The 20722-nt window shown below is 41.6% G+C and overlaps 1 protein-coding gene across 4 annotated transcripts in view; it reads right to left on the bottom strand.

Moving 5' to 3' along the window:
• VIRMA (vir like m6A methyltransferase associated) overlaps positions 1-20722 on the bottom strand; it is a 1734630-nt gene that overhangs the window by 730445 nt on the left and 983463 nt on the right. For all 4 annotated transcript variants that reach the window (XM_044066546.1, XM_044066545.1, XM_044066547.1 and 1 more), the window contains one exon: positions 18843-18997. In XM_044066546.1, the coding sequence (XP_043922481.1) occupies positions 18843-18997 (155 nt within the window). The remainder of the gene's footprint in view (positions 1-18842; positions 18998-20722) is intronic.

The raw sequence follows: 20722 nt of genomic DNA, 5'->3' as shown, positions 1-20722 counted from the left end.
AGGAAGACAGCATGGGCAGTGGAAATAAGGGATGAATACAGCTGAATCTTGGTGAAATATTGAGAATTGTAAGTTGTGCAAGTTAGAAGGATTTTCTAACCACAGCAAAGATGTTAAGGTCAAAGGAGAGCGTTATGAACATATGTCTCCAAGTCTCCGATGACTAAGTCAGCTTAAAGTGGAATGCTAGCCATACAGTAAGCAGTAGTGATGTGAGATTTACCAAATGAGACAAGAGTTGTCTTTTTTGGTGTTGATGGTAAGACTATGATTAATACATCAAGGATTTGTTTGGTTCAGTTCATGCTGGAAAATTTGAGTATTAAAATGAAGTCTGACAACAACCAATTTGCAACTAATCAGCAAATTTGTTTAGCTACAGTCCTCCGACATTGGCTTTTAGATCAAAGAAATATATACCAAAGAGGAGGGGGCCCAGAAAAGTGCCCCATAGGACATCACTGGTGACTGTATTCTGTCTAGAACAGACACCTCAATCTTAATGGCATGAGTTATGTCAGACAACCACTTGCCTATATGGAGAACTATGTATGAGTTAATGTTATGTTGGGAGACTCTAGCAATAATCCCACAAAGAGGGATTAAGTCAAAGGCCCTGAAAAGGTCCAGGTAAGCAGTGTGGACGTTCTGCTCCATATCCATGACCTCAGTAACCATTTCAAAGAATTCAACAGTGGTAAGCACAACTGATCTGCCTTTTATAAAACAAAACTGCTGTGAAACCAAGAAAATAAGGTCACTTATATCACTGCTTATAAGTTAAGCTATACTATATTCTATAGCCTTGCAAATTACACTAGTAAAACTAACAGGCCTGTATTTTTCAGGGTCAGTAGAGGGACTACCTTTGTGCAAGGGCACCACAACTGCCACTGTTCGCACCTCAGGGATATAACCAGTAGAGAGACCCAGGTTGAAGAACTAATGAAGAGGATCTGCTAAGTGGGACTTTACTTCTTCCATGGGTCTTGACTATAATTCCTGGATGTCTACTGAGAAAGGCAATTTTTTTTTTAATTTTGGAAAAAGCCAAAAGGACTTGGCCCAAACTATCCTGGGGGGGGGGGGTTGTGAAGGAGAATGGAGAGGACAGTGTATGGAGTTAAGATGGAAAATATTTCACAAGAATATCAGCAACATTCTTGGGGTCAGAGAAAGAGGCATCACTTGAGATGCATTTGGTACTGAATTGTACCAACTTTCAAGTTTCCTAATACAGACGAAAAAGGCCTCATGGCTGCCTTTTGAAGAAAATCCAACCTTAAGTTCACAGCTGGCTTTACATTTACTAACAGTAAAGTCTGACAGGCATTTAAAGACAGAAAGGAGCTTTTAATTAAAGAGTGCGTTACTGTGACAGTTCCACCAGTATTACACAGATGATTTATGTAGTTTTGCATTCGACAGTTGTCTGCATTCAGGAACTACTCCAAAAATCATTTATTTACTATTAACTGATCATCACAAAGAGTATAGCTGGCCCAAAAAACCTTTAACCGAGTTTTCTGCCTGCTCTTCTGAATTTTACTCCCGCTAGGATAGAGGAAATGAGTCATATGTACCAATATGGTGTAAGCATAATGGCAGGTTAAACACTAGATCTGGTCAAGACAAATGGTAAAACTGAAGTTTCAAGACTGCATGAATTAACCAATAAACAGGTGAACTGCTAATACTCTGAACTGCCTGTTGCTGTGTGTCTGCGTTCTGTGATGGCTCAGACTAGGATTGCCTCTCTGCCTTGTGCACAATGTTTGCTGATACTCTGAGCTGCCTGTTGCCGTGTGTTTGCTTTCTGTGATGGCTCAGACTAGGATTGCTTCTCTGCCTTGTGCATAATGTTTTCTGGTACTGGCGCTTGCTTTTATGTGACCCTGAACTACAAAAAAATACACATCAGAGAAAGACGAAATGAAAAGGAAAGTGTTATTCATGTTCTCCTTTGTTTGTTGTCACACACCCTGAACCACTGTTTCAAAACAGCTGCCAATCGGCAAGAATAAAGTTCAATTAGGGAGGAATAGTTACAAACTGCTTCAGAAAGGCTAATGACCTCCTCCTGTTACATTTTAAAAAAAAGGATTATAGGTTTAGAACCTCTTAGACCAATTTTGTGTTTTTTATTATAGGGGTTTATTTAGCACCTGTTAAGTTACAGCTATACATAAACAAATGATACTCAGCAACACAATAAGGAGTATAAATACCCTAGACATCAAATGAAGCATTCAGGTCAAGCACTGGACACTTCCGGAAAACAAGAAAGGTATTTAAGACCTTGGAATGTATTACAAATTCCTCTGTATCACAGCATTAGTGCATATGAAACTTCTACTACAATCCATCTACTGGTTTGGTCTGTACATCCTAGCTTCTCACACTCACATATTACAGCACATTAACAAATTAACCAAGTTATTTGGGGTGGCAACAGTCCCAGAACTGCTTCTTCTTCCTCCTTAGTGTTATTTAAGGCCCAAGAGAGAGGTCCAGCCTCTCAATTTCCAGCTTCTATTTCATTTTAGATAAACTGTGATGGGATATATAAAAAGTACAGTTGTATGAGTAAACTTTCCATAACTGCTGATGTTCAAATCATCACTGTTGCAGTGAATTAACTATATGGATTATATCCTGCCAAGGATACAACAGCCGGCCTGCTCTCAAAGCTTCAATGCACCTTCCACATGTCCAAATGGTCAGGCAGCTGGAGTGAGCTGACTAAAAGAGTAGTCTGGGAGCAAAGCCCTTCAGAGCCCAGCGAGGACAAAGCTATGAACAACAAAAATACATCTTAACACCCTGGTAAAAAAGCAAGGGAAATGGAGGCAGTGAGGAAGTGGCTACTGCACAATGATTATTTGACCATCTATTGTTACAGTCAGCTTACTTACATGACTGTACTATGTTCATCACATTCATCTCTGCTGCAGTAGCCTTAGCAATATGGGTAGATGACCCTAGATTACTACATTTGGGAGGTGGAAAGACAAACATTATTGAGTAAAAGCATTTTTTTTAAACAAGGGACACATTTTAACACTCCCTGAGTTAGCAGATGTTGAATCAAAGGAAGAAAAAAAGAAGTTTGATTGGGCAGATGAGGAATAATATACCCTTAAAAAGGAGGCAGATATTCCTACTGCCATCTGTATCCATAAGAATCACTCTCAGAACTCACTTGTCTGAGAATCTATTGCCAGAGAGAAGTGAGGGCAGGGTTTTTGGGAAGAATGACAGGCTTGCCGGGGTGGGAAGGAGGAGGGCAGTTCTGAAGACAGTCATTCAAACTTGTTAGAAAGTCCTTGTTTCTGGGGAGCCCCTCCTTTCTTTTTGCAGCCCCTTTGTCATTGCTTTTTAAACGCCTGCTCACCAACACCTTGCTTTGTCAGTTTATTTTGCTTTTTGTAAAATGTTGCAGAGACAGCAGTAAAACCCTTGACAATCTTGGAGAAGGAAGACCAAAAAATTATGATTAACTGCCTGAATCAGCTTCCCTTTGTCATTATGCTTTTTAAGGACTTCTGTAGCAGATGGTCCAAAGACTACTTCTTTATTTAAGGGAATATTTAAAAAAATCAGCTTTTACATCTTTGGGAAGAGTTTCTGTATGCAACCAGGTAAACCTCCTCCTAACAGTTGCAGCAGATCTGGAAGTGACATCACCTGAATAATAAGGACATTTACTGTCTGTTTTTCCTCTGTTTTCTGCAAAGAAATATCTTGTTTTCCCGCCTTACTGAACTAGAATAGTCCAGTCTTCAGAGTTTGCTGATCTCTGGGCTTTGGCTTGGTTCCTGTGCTATTCCGTATCCTTATTTGGATAAAGGGAAGCTTCTTTGTTCACCAGTGGGAGTGGGGAGCACTGAGCAGCCTATTTGTCCCTAGAGCAGTGGTTCCAGCCAGAAACTTGTAGTCTATTGGCCACTTTGGGTCAATTCCTAGCTCTTTTCAACCCCCTGCTATAAAGCTCGCTTTAGCGCGCTTTTGCGTGATTTCGTGCGGAGTTGCCCATAGAGCACCATCGGGCAGCGCCGGTTAAGCAAGGTTAAACTATTTCTGGCTCCGTAAAGTGTGCTCTTCAATTTTTCCCTTAGAACTTCTGTACTTGTAATCTAAACAGTCTATTCTCTATCTCAAAAGCTCAGCACTTGCTCCTAAAGCATTTATATATAGGTAAAGTACTTATATACTAAACAAAGTACTACATTAGCCTAGAATCCCCTTGAGTACCCATTTCCCTATAGGTCCCTTCTGACTCAGTTACACAGCAAACTTTTTCACTTTTTCTAGCATGTCGAAGGGTCAGTTGCTAGCGTCCTCTCCTGTTCAGCTGGTGAATCTGGGCATCTTGAGGCAATGTTACAATTGCCTCATGTACACAGACAATCCACTCCTTCTCACACAAAACACAAATACATGTGAGAGATGCAACTATATAGCCAAACTGGAGGCTGAGCTCTCTCAACTCAGGACTGGCAAGACCAGACAGGAGGAGAAGGAAACCACGCACACCACAAACCCAGTTTCACATAGAACTATCACAACTGCAAAACAAACACATAAACACACAAAGACATACTCGGAGGCACTGATCAAAAATCTACCAAAACTACAGAGGCCTCCAAAGCAGACACCCAAGCAACTGCCACCTCAAGACATAAGACATGCAACACACAGTTCTCAAAGTCAGTGTGCTAAACAGTCACAGCCCTTAAGGCCAAACACAATGCCAGACACACTTGTTATAGGTGACTCCATAGTCAGACACACTGACGTCCCACTCACCAGACTGAACAAGGAAAAGATCACAGTAAGCTGCCTGTCGGGCACTAGAATCCGCCACATAACACAAGCACTCAGGTCACTCCACAGCGAGTACAAGTATGACTCAGTCATTGTCCATGCCGGTGTGAACGACCTGAGACGTACTTCCCTGGACTACATGAAAAGAGACATAGAGGAGCTCTCAGATTATGTAGCCCAGGCCGGTATGACCCTGACCCTGAGCAGTATCCTACCCTCACCAAGAATGATGCCACAATACAGAGACAAAATGATCAGCTTTAATAATTGGCTTAATTACTGGTGTCATTCTAAGGGGATCCAATGTCTGTCTGCCTGGGATGACATGCTTGACAAGCCACGCTGCTTCGCAAGGGACGGCTTGCACCTGTCACCCCTGGGCTTCCAGATATTGGCAAAGGCTCTTGCCACCCCCATAGTGCCTTTTTTAGGCAAGGCTCAAATGATAAACCTACCACCCTACAAAACAAAAATGGAAAAAAACTAAGGATAATACTGCTCAATGCCAGAAGCCTAAACCTCAAGATGCACGCCCTCGAAGCCCTCCTCAGTATGGAGAACATCGATGTCTGTGCTGTGACTGAAACCTGGTTCAAGGCTCCTGAGAGCACCCCAGCACTATCAGGTTATACCTCATATCATGCGTTCCGGCCCCAAAATCCAGACCGAACCACAAAAGGAGGGGGGAGTATCAATATTCATAAAGGATACCCACACCTCCAGGTTAGTGGCAACGCACGAAGCATCGGAGACCATCCAGGTGCAATTAACCATAGGTAAAACTGCCCTACAGTTTGTAGAATGCTACAGACCACCCTCTCAAACTCAGGAAACCCACACAGCCTTCCTGAAGACACTGGAGAGTATGAATGTCTCTCCAAACACCATCATATTGGGTGACTTCAACTACCCAAACATAGACTGGGAACATTACTCAAGCCCCAACACCCTAGCCCAAAGGTTCCTGGAGTTCATAAACTCAAATGCTATGGAACAACTAGTCACCATTCCCACAAGAGGAGAAAATATACTAGACCTGATCATCACAAACATGGGGACAAAATGCTCCACACGGAAGTATATCCCTCATTGGTGAGATCAGACCATAAATTAATCTCACTGGAGATCCATATCCCCCCAACCCCAGCAAAAGACCACAGTGAAGAACTTCTCAAAAGCAAACTTCACACTTCTTAAAACTGGAGTGGTATCCTTCAAGGCTCCCGAGCCAGTGGAAACCACAACCCACGCTGCTGAAACCCTTGCAAATGCCTTCTACGAAAGCACCTCCAGGAATGTATGGATCAAGCAATCCCTAATAAAATCAAGACCCTTTCCACCAAAGGCAGGCGCCCGGTCTGGTGGACCCCAGCCATAAACAAACTCTACAACAAGAGGAGAAAGCTACTACATGACAGAGCAAAATCCCTAAAAGGGAAGGCATCTCTGATCAATACTAGCAAAAAACTACGATCACTCATAAAATCATCCAAGGCCAACTTTGAGAGAAAAATCGCTAAAGACACAAAAGACAATCATAAGGCCTTTAGCTATGTTAGAAACCTGGGTGGAAACTCCCAGATATGCTCAGAATTAGTCCAAAATGATACAAAAATCACTGAACCCACAGACATTGCCAACATACTGGCAGACAGGTTCAGTGTAAATTTCTCCCCTCCCTCCCCCCCAAAAGGAGAAATATCTATCCCACCAGAGTCTAGCCTCCCAAACATCTCAGATGTCCAGGTGAGAGCTGCTCTCTCTAAAGCAAAAAACACAGCATCAATGGGACCGGACAGTGTCCCCGGCTGTGTGCTACACGAACTCAATGAGGAACTAAACCCACACATAAGGCTGCTGTTTAATCTTAGCCTTACTACAGGATACGTACCCAAATAATGGCGTATGGCAACTGTGGTCCCACTCCACAAAGGCGGTGCTTCTACGGACCCTGGAAATTACCGCCCCATAAGCTTGACGAGCCTTGTCTGCAAGGCTATGGAGAGGATCATAATGAAACTCATAAATAAAGACATTGGGGACCTACAGACACTGGATCCTACCCAATTTGGCTTTGCCAAGGGCAGATCCTGCCTCTTGAACTTGGTCGACTTTTTCGAAACAGTCACTAAGGCCATTAATGAGGGTAAGGCAGTTCACACAGCCTACCTTGACCTAGCAAAAGCGTTCGACACAATACCCCACTCGGGCATCATAGAAAAGCTCACCAGCTTATATGTAAACCCATATGTCACAAGATGGGTTGCAAACTGGCTCAAGGACAGAACCCAGAGGGTTAGAGTTGCTGGTGCCATGTCAGACTCTAAGCCAGTCACGAGCGGTGTCCCACAGGGCTCAGTCCTGGGCCCCCTCTTGTTCGGCATTTATTTTTCTCAAGTGCAGGCAAACATAGGGGGATTGTGGCTGACAAAATTTGCAGATGGCTGCAAACTGGGCACCATAATTGACACTCCATCAGACACAGACATCCTCCAGACAGGTCTCATAGAAATGGATAACTGGTGCCAGAGCCATGGCCTTAAGCTAAATGCCAAAAAATGTATAGTCATACCCTTTGGGAAAAACAAAGTAACCCCTAATTACCACATAGGTGGTAATCCATTAAACACGGAAGAAGTTATCAGGGACCTGGGGACCCAAGTTGACAGTAACCTCTCTTTTGACACTCACATTGCCAAAGTGGTTAGGAAGACCTTCTACATTGCCCACCTGATCATGAAGGGATTCACATCCAGATCAGGAGAGGTCATTGTACCCCTGTACTCTTCACTTATCAGACCAATGATTGAGTACAACGCCCCATTCGAATGTACTTTACCCGACACCTGCAGCAGTTGGAAAGACCCCAAAAGTTCCTCACCAAAAGGATAAAGGGGCTCAAACATATGTCATACGCTGCCCGACTGAAGAAACTCCAGCTCTATTCAGTCGCATACCGTCTGCTCAGAGGTGATCTGTGCCTGACATACAAGGCCATGTCCAACCTGGAATTAATGGACATGCTCCACCTCAAGAAATCCAAATCCACCAGAGCCACGAGCAAGAGACTTAAACCTCAACACGGATATAAATAGGACGTGCTGGAGGGACAGATTCATCACCCAGAGACTCCCTACACTATGGAACAGAATCCCAGTCCATGTGAGGCAGAGCCCCTCACTGACTCTGTTCAAGAGAAATCTTGACGAGTGGATGGGAGATCGTAGGTTTACCCTGGGAATCATCTCTGTGTCACTGCTGGACAGAGGCACAGCAAACTAATGTGTATAGTATTCTCATCCTAAGGGGTGGTGAAAGCCACACACACTCTGGCTAGGCTTATAAATGCCCTAGGGCAGATAGCCTAGTATGAACCTATGAACCTATTTCAAAGAACGGCTCAGCTAGTCTTTCAGGTTGCAGCAGAGTACTACATTTTTTTTCACTTATGTTTTCAAGAAGACAAGCGGATAACAGGGCAATAAAAGCCAGAACACTGGTTTCCTCAAGGCTAAAAGTTAATGTTTTCTGAAAGCATGCAAGTTGTTTCCACATTTGGGAGGAGAATAAAGATAAAAACAGACACCAATTAGTGCAAGTAGAAACACATGGGATAACATGCCTGTTAGCATGGAGAACCTCCATTAAGCTGATAAAAATGTTGAATGAAATTATATACAAAGAACAGGACATTTATAACTTGATGTCCAGCTTACACACAATAATAGCAATATATATTAGTAGTTTAAATGACAGATTCTAGTATTTCATTACAAAAGAACACCAAATCTCCTTAAATGAACAAAATAAAGAGCAACTTCTTTCTGCTGCAAATACATCTTCATGTCTTTACTGCAGATTATTTACTTGCAAATTTATACATGGAGCTGTTTGTCTCCTAATAGAGTTGCTAAATTTATAAATAGAAAATGAAATTGACAGCTTTGGATGTGAAAAATATTGTAATGCTAATTGGTTACGCATTTTATGATTGTCCTACGTTGTGTAACTTTTGAGGAAAAAAAAACCTCAAGGCACTATGGTCAGACTCTTTCACTGTAATAAAAAGAACTATTATTCAATGTTTGAGAGAGAAAAAGTCCAAAAAGTGACTTGTTCCACTTAACCTGGACAATTCTTCATGTTGCTAGGAAAAACATTAAGAGAAAATGGAAGAAACCTGTAAAGCCACAATCTGAAGAATTTCTTTTCTCCTGTTAAAGAAACAACTAAGAATACATTTTTTTCCTAATAGCCTCAAAAACAATCCCTGCTTGAAAGTATTACCCCTCACGTATCATAGATTTGCTTATTTTATTTGATAATTAAATTTTTAATTATACCTTGTGTTACTTATATTCTATTCTCAATCTGTAAATATTTTAGTTTATTATTGAAATATGCACTGTTATATTCAAATTGTAATTATATATATATGTATATATATATATATATAAAATGTAATATATTCTGTAACTTTTTAATGAAATTAAATATCTTGAAGAAAATGAACATTTCAAAGAATGTTTGTTCACTTGATGCAAAGTAGCAATAATGTTACAAAAAGATGTTTTATCCTCAAATGAAGGAAGAGAAGCCATAATGTTCCATATACTGTCAAATTTTAACACGTGAACACAACTGAGATTTCCAAAGATAAGTGCTGCAGAAAAATAGTTTTCCCAAAATCCTTCATATGCATTCCAGTCTTTGTTTGGGGGGGGGGGGGGGGCACACGACTGGCATCTGCTATATATTCTATACATCTAACAGCAGCTGGATTTATAAAAAAATCACTGCTGGGTCTGATCTGGGAGTAGAAAACAAAAACTTGTAGATGGAGGAACTTTAGACAATATAACTGCTTTCTTGGGGTCAGCAGGCTGGTTACCAAGCAAGTTACTGACTGCAATAAAAACATCCTCCGAGTTTGAAAGAGCAACAGAAAGTGGAGTAGGTTCAGAAAATTCCAGTTGCAGTACATCACAATATTTCTTTAAATACATCGGAAGATCAGTATGTTCCCACTAAAACAACTGATTCATTCGGGATATGGTTTCAGAAAAAGAAATTTCCTCCAAGGGATTATTAGGAGAAATGCTCTGTCAAAATTGGAATCCTGAGGACAGAAAACAGAAGTTGTACCCTCACAATCACTTTCCTGTTTAATGTCTTTAATATCCTGAGACAGTGAAGAATCCCTTTCCTCTTACCAGAAATAAAAGAACATGTAGGCTCAGTAGCGTATCGAATCCCTGAGCTCAGTCCAATAAATCAATCCTGTCTAAAGTAACAGACAGGTGAAGATAAATGATTAACATTTTGCTTCTTTTTGACAGGAAATTTTAAAGAAACAGACCTATATTATAGGCATCAAAGTCCAGCAAGGCACAGAGGTATTTCCTGCCCCACCTCTTCCAATACTGGGTATCTTTTGCCACTAAGGCACTCCAACAGTTGCGGAAGACATGTTTAACCCCCAAGTCTATGGTGGGTATAGAGTCTACATCAGGGGGACCCAAGGGAAGAGTCGAATAGTCTGACAAAAAAGAAATGGCCACAGCAGAGTTATCCATATGCAACCAAGGCAATTCAGTAGCCTGCTGAAGGGGCAAATGTTGCTTGGAATTTTGTTTTATTTTTATAGCTGAAAGAACCGAAGAACAAGTAGATTTTCTTATGGTGAAGCTGAAAAAGTTGTCTTAACCCTGAAATCCTGGCAATAATAGTCAGTGAAACAAGTAAGCATTAAAAAGTAGATATTTCCACCAAAAACATCATAAAAGCACCTCAAACACTAACCAAACCCCTAACAGTATTTTAACACAACTTTTACAGCAGAAAAATAGTTTTAAGTTAGTTTAAACAACTTTTTTTCTCAAAAATAAAAAGTAAGGCTCCTAGTAAAAAGGTGACAAAAGTCATGACATTATCAATAAAAACAGTTTTTCCAAGCTTAAAATAAATACTTGTATAGAAAAAGTTAAATTTCTGACAGAAAAGTAAGATATGGAAGTTTTCCCCCCAAAGGCAACTTATCTGCCCAATGGCCTAGACTGAAGATTTGGGACAGACAGGAAGAAGGTGTGAGGAAATGAGGACAACCAGCAAAGAGGTGGATGGACTGTGAGAGAGAAGATCAGCGACAGTCAGGCATGAGTGTTGCAGAAGGCAGGGGTGTAGCAATGAATTTAAAATGATGGTGACACTTAACACGACACCCCAACCCCATGTAGAAAAAGGGTGGTTGATGAAAATGACGCTGGAACTTATCTGCCCAGCAATGGAGAAGTTCTAGCCAACTATCGATCCTTGAAAGGCTGCAAGAGGAGTGGTCTTTAGTGGCAGAAAGGTTCTGAAGGATTTAGCATGCAAACTACTCTTTATTTATTTTTTTCAGTTCTCCTAAATTAGTTAATGGGTTGGGCACGTGGAAGGTACCCTTTAGCTTTTGAAGTTGGTCGGCTGTTATATCCTTAGCAGAACAGAGCCTATATACGGTGGATATAAAAAAGTTTACACACCTCTGTTAAAATGCCAGGTTGTTGTGATATAAAAAAATGAGATCACAATAAATAGTTTTAAAACTTTTCCCACCTTTAATGTGACCTATAACCTGTACAATTCAATTGAAAAACAAACAAATCTGTTAGGGGAAAAAATATAAAAAATAAAAAATGTACAACAAGCTGGTTGCATAACTGTGCACACCCTTAAACTAATACTTTGTTGAAGCACCTTTTGATTTAATTACGCATTCAGTCTTGTTGGGTAGGAGTCTATTAGCATGGCACATATTGACTTGGCAATATTTGCCCACTCTGCCTTGCAAAAGCTTGCAAAAGCAATCTGTCACATTGCGAGGGCATCTCTTGTACCCAAGCCCTCTTCAGGTAACCCCACATACTTTCTATTGGATTTAGGTCTGGGCTCTGGCTGGGCCATACCAAAACTTTAATTTTCATGTGGTGAAGCCATTCTTTTGTTGAGTTGGATGTATGCTTGGGGTCATTGTTGTGTTGAAAGGTGAAATTCCTCATCATCTTCAACTTTCTAGCAAACGCCTGAAAGTTTTGGGCCAAAAGTGACTGGTATTTGGAACTGTTCATAATTCCCTCCATCTTGACTAAAGCCCCAGTTCCGGCTGAAGAAAAGCAACCCCAAAGCATGATACTGTCACTACCATGCTTCACCATACGGATGGTATTCTTTTGGTGATGCGAAGTGTTGTTTTTACTCCAAATGTATCTTTTGGAATTGTGGCCAAACAGTTCAACCTTAATCTCATCAGACTAGAACATTTTCCCACATTCTTTTGGGAAACTATGCATTGTTTTTCAAATTTTAGCCAGGCTTGGATGTTTTTTGTATAAAAAACGACTTCCGTCTTGCAACCCTACCCCATAGCCCAAACATATGGAGTATACGGCAGATTGTTGTCACATGTAGTACACAACTAGTACTTGCCAGAAATTCCTGCTGCCCATTCCATGTTGCTGTAGGTCTCTTGGCAGCCTCCCTGACCAGTTTTCAACTTGTCTTTTCATTGATTTTGGAGGGATGTCCAGTTCTTTGCAATGTCACTGTTTTCCCATATTTTCTCCACTTTTTGATGACGGTCTTCACTGTGTTCCATGGTATATCCAATGCTGTGGAAATTTTTTTGTACCCTTCTCCTGACTAATACCTTTCAACAATGAGATCCCTTTGATGCTTTGTAAGCTGTCTGTGAACCATGGCTTTTGCTGTAGCAGGCAACTGAGTAAATGTCAGGAAAATTCTACTAGGACAGCTAAACTTTATTTGTGGTTAATCAGAGACTTTCTAATTGATGACAGGTGCGTACCCAAGAAGACTGAATGCTGTAATTAAATCAAAAGGTGCTTCAGCAAAGTATTAGTTTAAGGGTGTGCACAATTATGCAACCAGCTTATTGTACATTTTTTATATTTATTCCCCTAATAGAGTTGTTTGTTTTTCAACTGAATTGTACAGGTTATAAGTCACATTAAAGGTGGGAAAAGTTTTGAAATGATTTTTTGTGGTCATTTTTTTATATCACAAAAAACTGGCATTTTAATAGGGGTGTGTAAACTTTTTATATCCATTGTAGTTAAGGCTACTGCAGCAGTGATCAAATGAGAATAGTACAGTTTTGTACCTACCATAAATGTAGATGTTCGAAGATCCACATTGCTGCAGTCATAACCTGTGGGTAGTCCGCTGTCCTCGGTCGGCCCGAATACCAAAGAGTTAGGCTGGCGTCGGTCATGGTCGCTCAGATCTGACGTCAGTACGCCGTGGTATTAAAGCGCATGATCGACGTCATATCCTCAGTCTTTCTTGCCCCAGATGTCAGAAGGCCCTAAAAAAAAAGGCCATAGCCAAAAACAGAAAAACCTCCAAAACACATGTACAAACAATATTCACAACCCAAACCACACAACCACTTACAGAGGGGAAGGAGGGAGGGTAAATTAGACTGCAGCAATGTGGATCTTCGAACATCTACATTTATGGTAGGTACAAAACTGTACTATGTTCTTCATCTCACATTGCTGCAGTCATAACCTGTGGGTAGAATCCCAAAGCAAAGGTAAAGGGAGGTTGGCAAAATCATAAAGCATTGGGAGCTGCTAACATGCCCTGTAAAACTGCAGTGGCAAACCCAGCCCTAGATTTGGAATAAAGAGGGAGATGGTAATGTTTAGAAAAAGTGTGCACTTAACTCCAAGTAGCTGCTTCCAAAATATCTTTAGTAGCTACACCCCTTAAAAAAGCAGTAGAAGTGGCAGTAGCCCTAGTGGAATGAGGTCTGATTCCAGCCGGAATCTCCTTACCATGATGAGAATAACAAAAAGCAATACAATGGCCAATCCACTTAGAAATAGTTTGTTTTGAAACAGGTTTCCCCTGAGAGCCCAAAGCAAAAGAAACAAATAACTGCTGAGACTGTCTGAACCCTTTAGTTCTGCTCAAATAATAACGCAACTGCCTGTGAATATCCAAAGTGTGCAAAATTTTCTCCCCCTTATTTTGGGGATCAGCATAAAATGTAGGCAAATTAATAGATTGGTTCAAGGCCCCATTTGAAACCACTTTAGGCATAAAAGTAGGGTTAGTACGCAGGGATAACCTATCCTTATGAAAAATCAGGAAGGGTTCAACTGCCATTAGAGCCTGTAATTCAGATACCCTTCTAGCAGACGTAATGGCCAACAAAAAAGCAGTCTTCCAAGACAAAAACTTCAACTCAGATGTAGCTGCAGGTTCAAAAGGAGGTAAAGTGAGTTTTTCCAACACAAAATTGAGATCCCAGGAAGGAGTAGGAGCTCTACGCGGGGGTCTTATGTTCTTTGCCCCTCTAAGGAATTGCTTAAACAAAGGATGAGAGAATAATGGTGGGTCACAGTCATAGTGAGCAGAAATGGCTGCAGCATGAACTTTTACAGAGGAGAAAGACAAACCCTTGTCTAATAATTCTGTAAGATACTGAAGTGAAACACTCAAATTAGGCCCTGAAACATCAAAGCCCTTTGCTTTGCTCCAAAGAAAAAAGCTCCTCCATTTATCAGCATAAACTTTCCTTGTACTAGGCCTTCTGGCCTCCAAAATGACATTCAAAACTTGTTGAGGAAGCTGCGACCTTCCAGGTTCTAGAACAGAATATGCCAGGCCGTCAGATGCAGGGACTGTATCCTGACATTGAGGAAATGATTGCCTGCCTGGGACAAAAGGTGTGGAATTGAAGGCAAAGGCCAAGGAGGCTCCCGTACTAAACTCCTCAGCAGAGGGTACCAGTGCTGCCGTGGCCAATCTGGAGCTATTAGAATCATGGAGGGTTTGTCTTGTCTGGCCTTCAAGAGCACCTTGGGAAGGAGAGGCAGAGGAGGAAAGGCATAGACGTGAAGATTGTTCCAACTGAATGATAGAGCATCCACTTTCCAAGCTTTTGGATGAAACATCTTTGTGCAAAACTTTGGCAACTGGAAATTTAGTGGAGAAGCGAACAGATCTATGTCTGGAGTCCCCCAAATCACTGTCAACTGTCGAAATACATGAGGATCCAACTTCCACTCGTGGGGATCCACCATCTGTCTGCTCAAAACATCCGCTAAGGAGTTCTGTGCTCCTGGCAGAAACCTTGCCTGAAGAGTGAGGTGCAGACTGAGAGCAGTTTCCCACAAAATCATAGCTTGCCTGCAAAGAGGGTACGAATGGGTTCCCCCTTGCTTGTTGATGTACCACATGACAGTTGTGTTGTCTGTTTGAATCAACACTTGTCCTGGGTGAAGTAGATCCTTGAAAGCCATCAATGCAAATTGGACTGCTAACATCTCCTTCAAGTTGATATGCAAATGTTGAAGTCTGGCAGGCCACATGTCTTGAACCCATTTTCCATTGAGGTGTGCTCCCCAAGCCTTGTCTGAGGCATCTGTCGTTAAGATCTGACTCGCCTCTGGTCGGGTCACAGAGACTCCCTTGTTTAGGTGACATTCCTGAGCCCACCATAAAAAATCCTTTTGAATGCAAGGTATTATCTGAATGACAGTGTCCAAATCGTGGCAGTGTTGAGTCCACACACTTTTGAGATACCATTGTAGCTTCCTCATATGCAGTTTGGCATTGGGAAGCACCAGAATACAAGATGCCATGAACCCCAAGGCTTGAAGGACTGTCCTTGCAGTCAGCCTGGACCGTAGAGACAATTGTTGGAAGTAAAGTGCAAGATTTCTTTGCTTGTCCGGGGTCAAAAAAGCCATCTGAGAGGCTGTATTCAGTCTCACACCCAGAAAGCACATTTCCTGAGAGGGTACTAGACTGGACTTTGTTTCGTTCACAGAATACCCTAGGCACCTTAACACTGCCATAACATACTGTAGATGGTGAAGTAGCTTGTCTTTGTCTTGAGCAAGAATCAGGCAATCGTCCAAATAAGGATAAATTTGTATTCCTCTTAACCTTAAGAAGGCTATCACCGGAGCCAGGACCTTTGTGAACACCCTGGGCACAGTAGATAAGCCAAAGGGCAATGCAGAGAACTGATAATGTAAAATCCCAGCCCGAAAACGCAGGAATCTCCTGCAACTGGGCCTGATAGGAATATGAAGATAAGCCTCTTTGAGATCCAGAGTTACCATCCAGTGATCTTTGCCCAACAGAGGCAGAAGTTGTTGCAGAGTCAACATTTTGAATTTTGGAATGTCCAGGTATGTGTTGAGGATAGATAAATCCAAAATTGGTCTCCAAGTGTTTCCTTTCTTTGGTACAAGAAACAGGCGAGAATAAAATCCTAGGCCCACTTCTGACAGAGGAACCTGCTGTATAGCCCCCATTTGAAGAAGTAAAGAAATCTGTTTGTGAGCCTCCACCCTTTGCTGAGGAGGAACGTCCGGCATGCCTTTGAAAGGAGGCAATGTGTGGAAATAAAACTTGTAGCCTCGGTCTATAATGTCCAACACCCATTTGTCCTGGGTGACTAGAAGCCAATTTTGCCTGAAAAGTGCCAACTTTCCTCCCAGAGGAGCTGCCAGACAGGAAGGATCTGGCAGCTGAAGATGCAGGTCATTGGGTCTGTTTACGAAAGGACTGGCCCCTGCCCTCACCTGTAGATTGTGCAGGGTAACTCCACGTTCTAGGCCTGAAAGAACCCTGAGCTCTGCCTCTACCACGTCTAGATCTGCCCCTAGACTGTAAATCAGAAGAAGGGTAAGCCCACCCCTTAGTAGGCCAATTTCTGCTAAACTTAGGGGGCTGCACCTGCAAAAAATCCTTAACAGTCTGCATAGACTTAGCTTTGTCTTCCATTTTCTTCAAGACTGACTCCACAGGAGAACCAAACAAAACTTCAGACTGAAGAGGAGCATCCAAAATTGAGCTTTAACATGCTCTGACAAGTTCTGATCCTTAAGCCAGGCGTGCCTACGAATAACTGATCCAGTGGCAGCCACCCTGGAAGAAGCCTGTAAAGCATCGAAACCACACTGCAAAGAATGCTTACCCACCTGATCAGAGGCATGAACCAAATCCTGTAATTCCTTACACTCTATGCCCTCTGCCAAAGCATCTACCTTAGATTTTAACTGAGTAAGAAGAAAATTCTGGTACTTCAACATATGAAACTGGCAATTCAAAGCCCTCATTGCTAGAGTGGAAGAGGTATACACTTTTTTACCCCACCTATCCAAAGCTCTAGAATCTTTAACCATAGGAACCGGATTCTTTACAACAGAAGCCCTGACCCCCTTAGGTCCCTGGCTAATAGTTTCTGGGTCAGCCCTTGGGCTCTTATACAGATATTTATGAGCCTCTGGCACTCTGTAATACCTATCTGGTTTAACCGGTGCAGGAGGCAAAGAGTCTGGATTAAGGGAAGCCTCAGAGAAAACATCCTGAACAACATCCAAAACAGGAGGTATAGCCAAGGGCCTATGTTGTGGTAAAAACAAAAATTCCCTAAGCCTCTTTCGGGAATCTGAGAAATCCTGACCTTCCCATTTGAAATGCTCCCTCATAGAATGCAGGGTTTCTGAAAATGAAAAATCCTCTGGAGGAGAAGCAGAAGGAGTAGAATCCTCTGCATCTGAATCAGAATAAGGAGGAAAATCCTGAATGTCTTCAGCCGAAGACTCTGAGTAATCTGAAGAATGTTCCAAACCTTCCACCTCAGGCTCCACCCTAGGCCTCTTATCTGGGGGGGCATAGAACCTCTGATTAAAGAAATCAAATCTTCAGCCATTTTAAGCATGTGTTTTTTAGGTACAGAACCTGCAGAACTAGGACTGACACCAGAGGAAGACAAACCAGGCCTGACCTTGGAAGGTACCTTAGAGACAGAAGGGGAAGGCCTAACCACCTTATGCAAAGAAGGGAGCACAGCCACCTGAGAGGCCCCCTCAGCCTGACCCGACTCCTGAGAGGCCACATCTTGCAAAATTAACGGCTCCCCCTGAGCCTCAGCTGAAACCTCGGCTGGATCCACAGATTCCACCGTAGTTTCTAAAGAACCGGCGTCTGGAACGGACGACTCATCCTGCTTGGACTTTAACGATTTTTCCTTGCGCTTCTTAGCGGTAGCGGGCGTCGGAGGATCCGACGGCATATTGTAATTACACCGCTTACGAAGACAAGCCTAGCGCAATCTAACCTACGTTTAATGGTGCGCTTATTAAATCTAGCACAAAGCGACACCCGACTACGCCGTGCTCAGGCCCCAAACAAGGAATACAGAGAGTGGTAATCCCTATGAGGTATCTGTTTCCCACAAGAAATACAACTATTCACTTTTCTGACATCCGGATTTAACTGAGGCAAGAAAAGACAAAAATATTCCCCAACGGGGTACTTAGCCCAACTTGGTTTTCGGTCTGAAACTCAGAATACGAAAATTTCAGAATGCCGAACGGCACTTGCAAATGCTGCTTCTGCTTCGGACCATGCGGCAAGAAAGACTGAGGATATGACGTCGGTCATGCGCTTTAATACCACGGCGTACTGACGTCAGATCTGAGCGACCATGACCGACGCCAGCCTAACTCTTTGGTATTCGGGCCGACCGAGGACAGCGGACTACCCACAGGTTATGACTGCAGCAATGTGAGATGAAGAACATCAGACGTTTTTAGAATTTCTATAAAAGTAAAACAAATATAATTCATAGTTTAAGGATGCAATGCTCAATATGTACCAATTATTAAAAAACATATGAGGACTTAACACTATTCAACATTTTTAAAGTTTCAAAAATGTTAATAGTCTTAAATTCCATTCATCTATTGACATGTGAAACGTTCCTCTTACAAACACTCTTTCTGCTACTGAGTACAGTGCATACCTTGCAATCGGTTATTGTTTTCTTTACATAAACACTTTCTGCTAATGAGCACAGTACATACCTTGTAATCGGTTTTCTTTATGCAAACGCTATTTCTGCTACTGAGTACAGTACATACCTTGTAATCAGTTATTGTTTTCTTAATACAAACACTATTTCTTCTACTGAGCACAATACACACCTTGTAATCGGTTAGTGTTTTCTTCAGCTTTGCAGAGCTTCAAAAGCGCAGGAGAGTGCTGTTCCAACATCCGGAAATCAGACGACGACTGAACCACCACCAGCACAAGCATGCAGGCGTAATTATAAGCAACAGATTTCTTTGATTTCGAATCCCTAAAAACATAAGCGTGTTAGACCTCTTACTACAATTATCTAAGCACATTATATTAGTTAAAAGATTCACGCTATGTAGTTGTTCATATAAAGTATACAAACAGCAAAAATGTAAAACAGAGACTTAAAATGTTAAGTTCAAAATCATAATGCTACATCTTTCCCTGTTTTACCACTCCTCTACTTGAGAACTGAAGAACTTGGAATCCAAGTGTTACACAAAACCCTCGTAACCAAATGGCAAATCCCTCTTTCTTTGACTTCCTGCCTGAATACTGACCTACATACAAGACAGGTCCAGAAAGGGAAGCACAAACTGTATTGTTAGTGCTACACTGCGTTTAACATGTCTAATGTCCAGGAATCCCAAGTCAGAGAAATGTGAAAATGTGGGTATTGTGTTGCATGGAATTTAAACGCTGCATGCAATGGCATATATCATAACTCAAAACATTACAAAGATTTTCACAACTCATTCCACTGTTTAAGAAAGCTCCATTAATTTCAAATATAATGTTAGTGATCAACAAAGCCAAACATCCTGAAGCAGTGAACCTACCATGAGATTCAGCTTAAGCTTGTATCTGCACAAAAGCAGTCTGAGGCACAAGACTTTGGTCTTGGGCTGCATAGCCTTCCCATTACATACATCCATAAGACCTGTACTGCAAGCCTGTGACGTCCACTACATTTAAGATATTGTGTGTGTATTTGTATGTACGTATGTATATTAAATGCAACTGAGTTAGCTACAAGTTGCAAGTCATGATGCCTGCATTTCTTTTAGAAAGAGAAGTCTGAATACAGACATCATGGAGGCTACACTACATCTTCACCTTACCCACCACTAAGACACCACATGGTGTTAAGTGTGGGGAAATACATCTGCAGAAATGAGCATACTTAATTTCAACAGTTCCTGCGTTTGGAAGTACAGAAATATAACAAGTTGAAAAGGCACAAATTCAAGTATCATTAATTACCTTCCTTGAAGTTAAATTAAACAGAAAACTGGAAGCTCTGGATGCAGAAATTCAGTTTATTCCTCACTTTGAGTGGATTAACAGAGATGCATGAAATAGTACAGTGTGTTACATTCTTATATCTTAGCACTTGTAATTTCCTGAAAATATGACAGGCAAAAGAGTAGCACTTACACTGAGATTCAGAAATTAATGGAAGTTTAGAACAAATTAGCCATTTATTTTTACAAGGACAAGGTCCTACAACCACTTTATGTTACTGACTTGAAGGCTAAATCTAAAGACTGACTGGTTAACTCACAAGCCCATACTAAGAAAGTGGTCTGCGGTATTTGCAATGATGCAAAAAGGGAGAGGCTATTAAAACAAGAAGATCTGACTTTATGACAAGCTATAAATGCAGGCAGTGCAAGGAAAATCGCTAATGCAGAGTTAAAACAAATTAACTTAGGAAAATTAATATACAAGACAAAATGCGAGTCAAATCAAAAGCTTGAGGGAGAAATACAATGGGAAATGTATGTCAGTTAATGCATATAATAAAGAGTAAGTGCTCCTAACATCCTTATTCTTGTAGTTCAGGGTTTTGTCCGACAGATAGTACAGCAGATGAAGACTACGAGCTGTTAACGAGTTTCATCCCGTAGTTCAAGGTTTGATTCTTTCAACCGTCGTTTGCCCACTGAACAAGTCACTTACCAAAGAGTGCTTATGGCCAGAGTCTGAAAAAGTCATTTTGGTC

Source organism: Protopterus annectens, chromosome 3.part1 (assembly GCF_019279795.1).
Source record: "Protopterus annectens isolate FY-2018-M chromosome 3.part1, PAN1.0, whole genome shotgun sequence".
NCBI classification, from domain to species: Eukaryota; Metazoa; Chordata; order Ceratodontiformes; family Protopteridae; genus Protopterus; species Protopterus annectens.
This window is presented reverse-complemented; position numbering and strand designations above follow the sequence as displayed.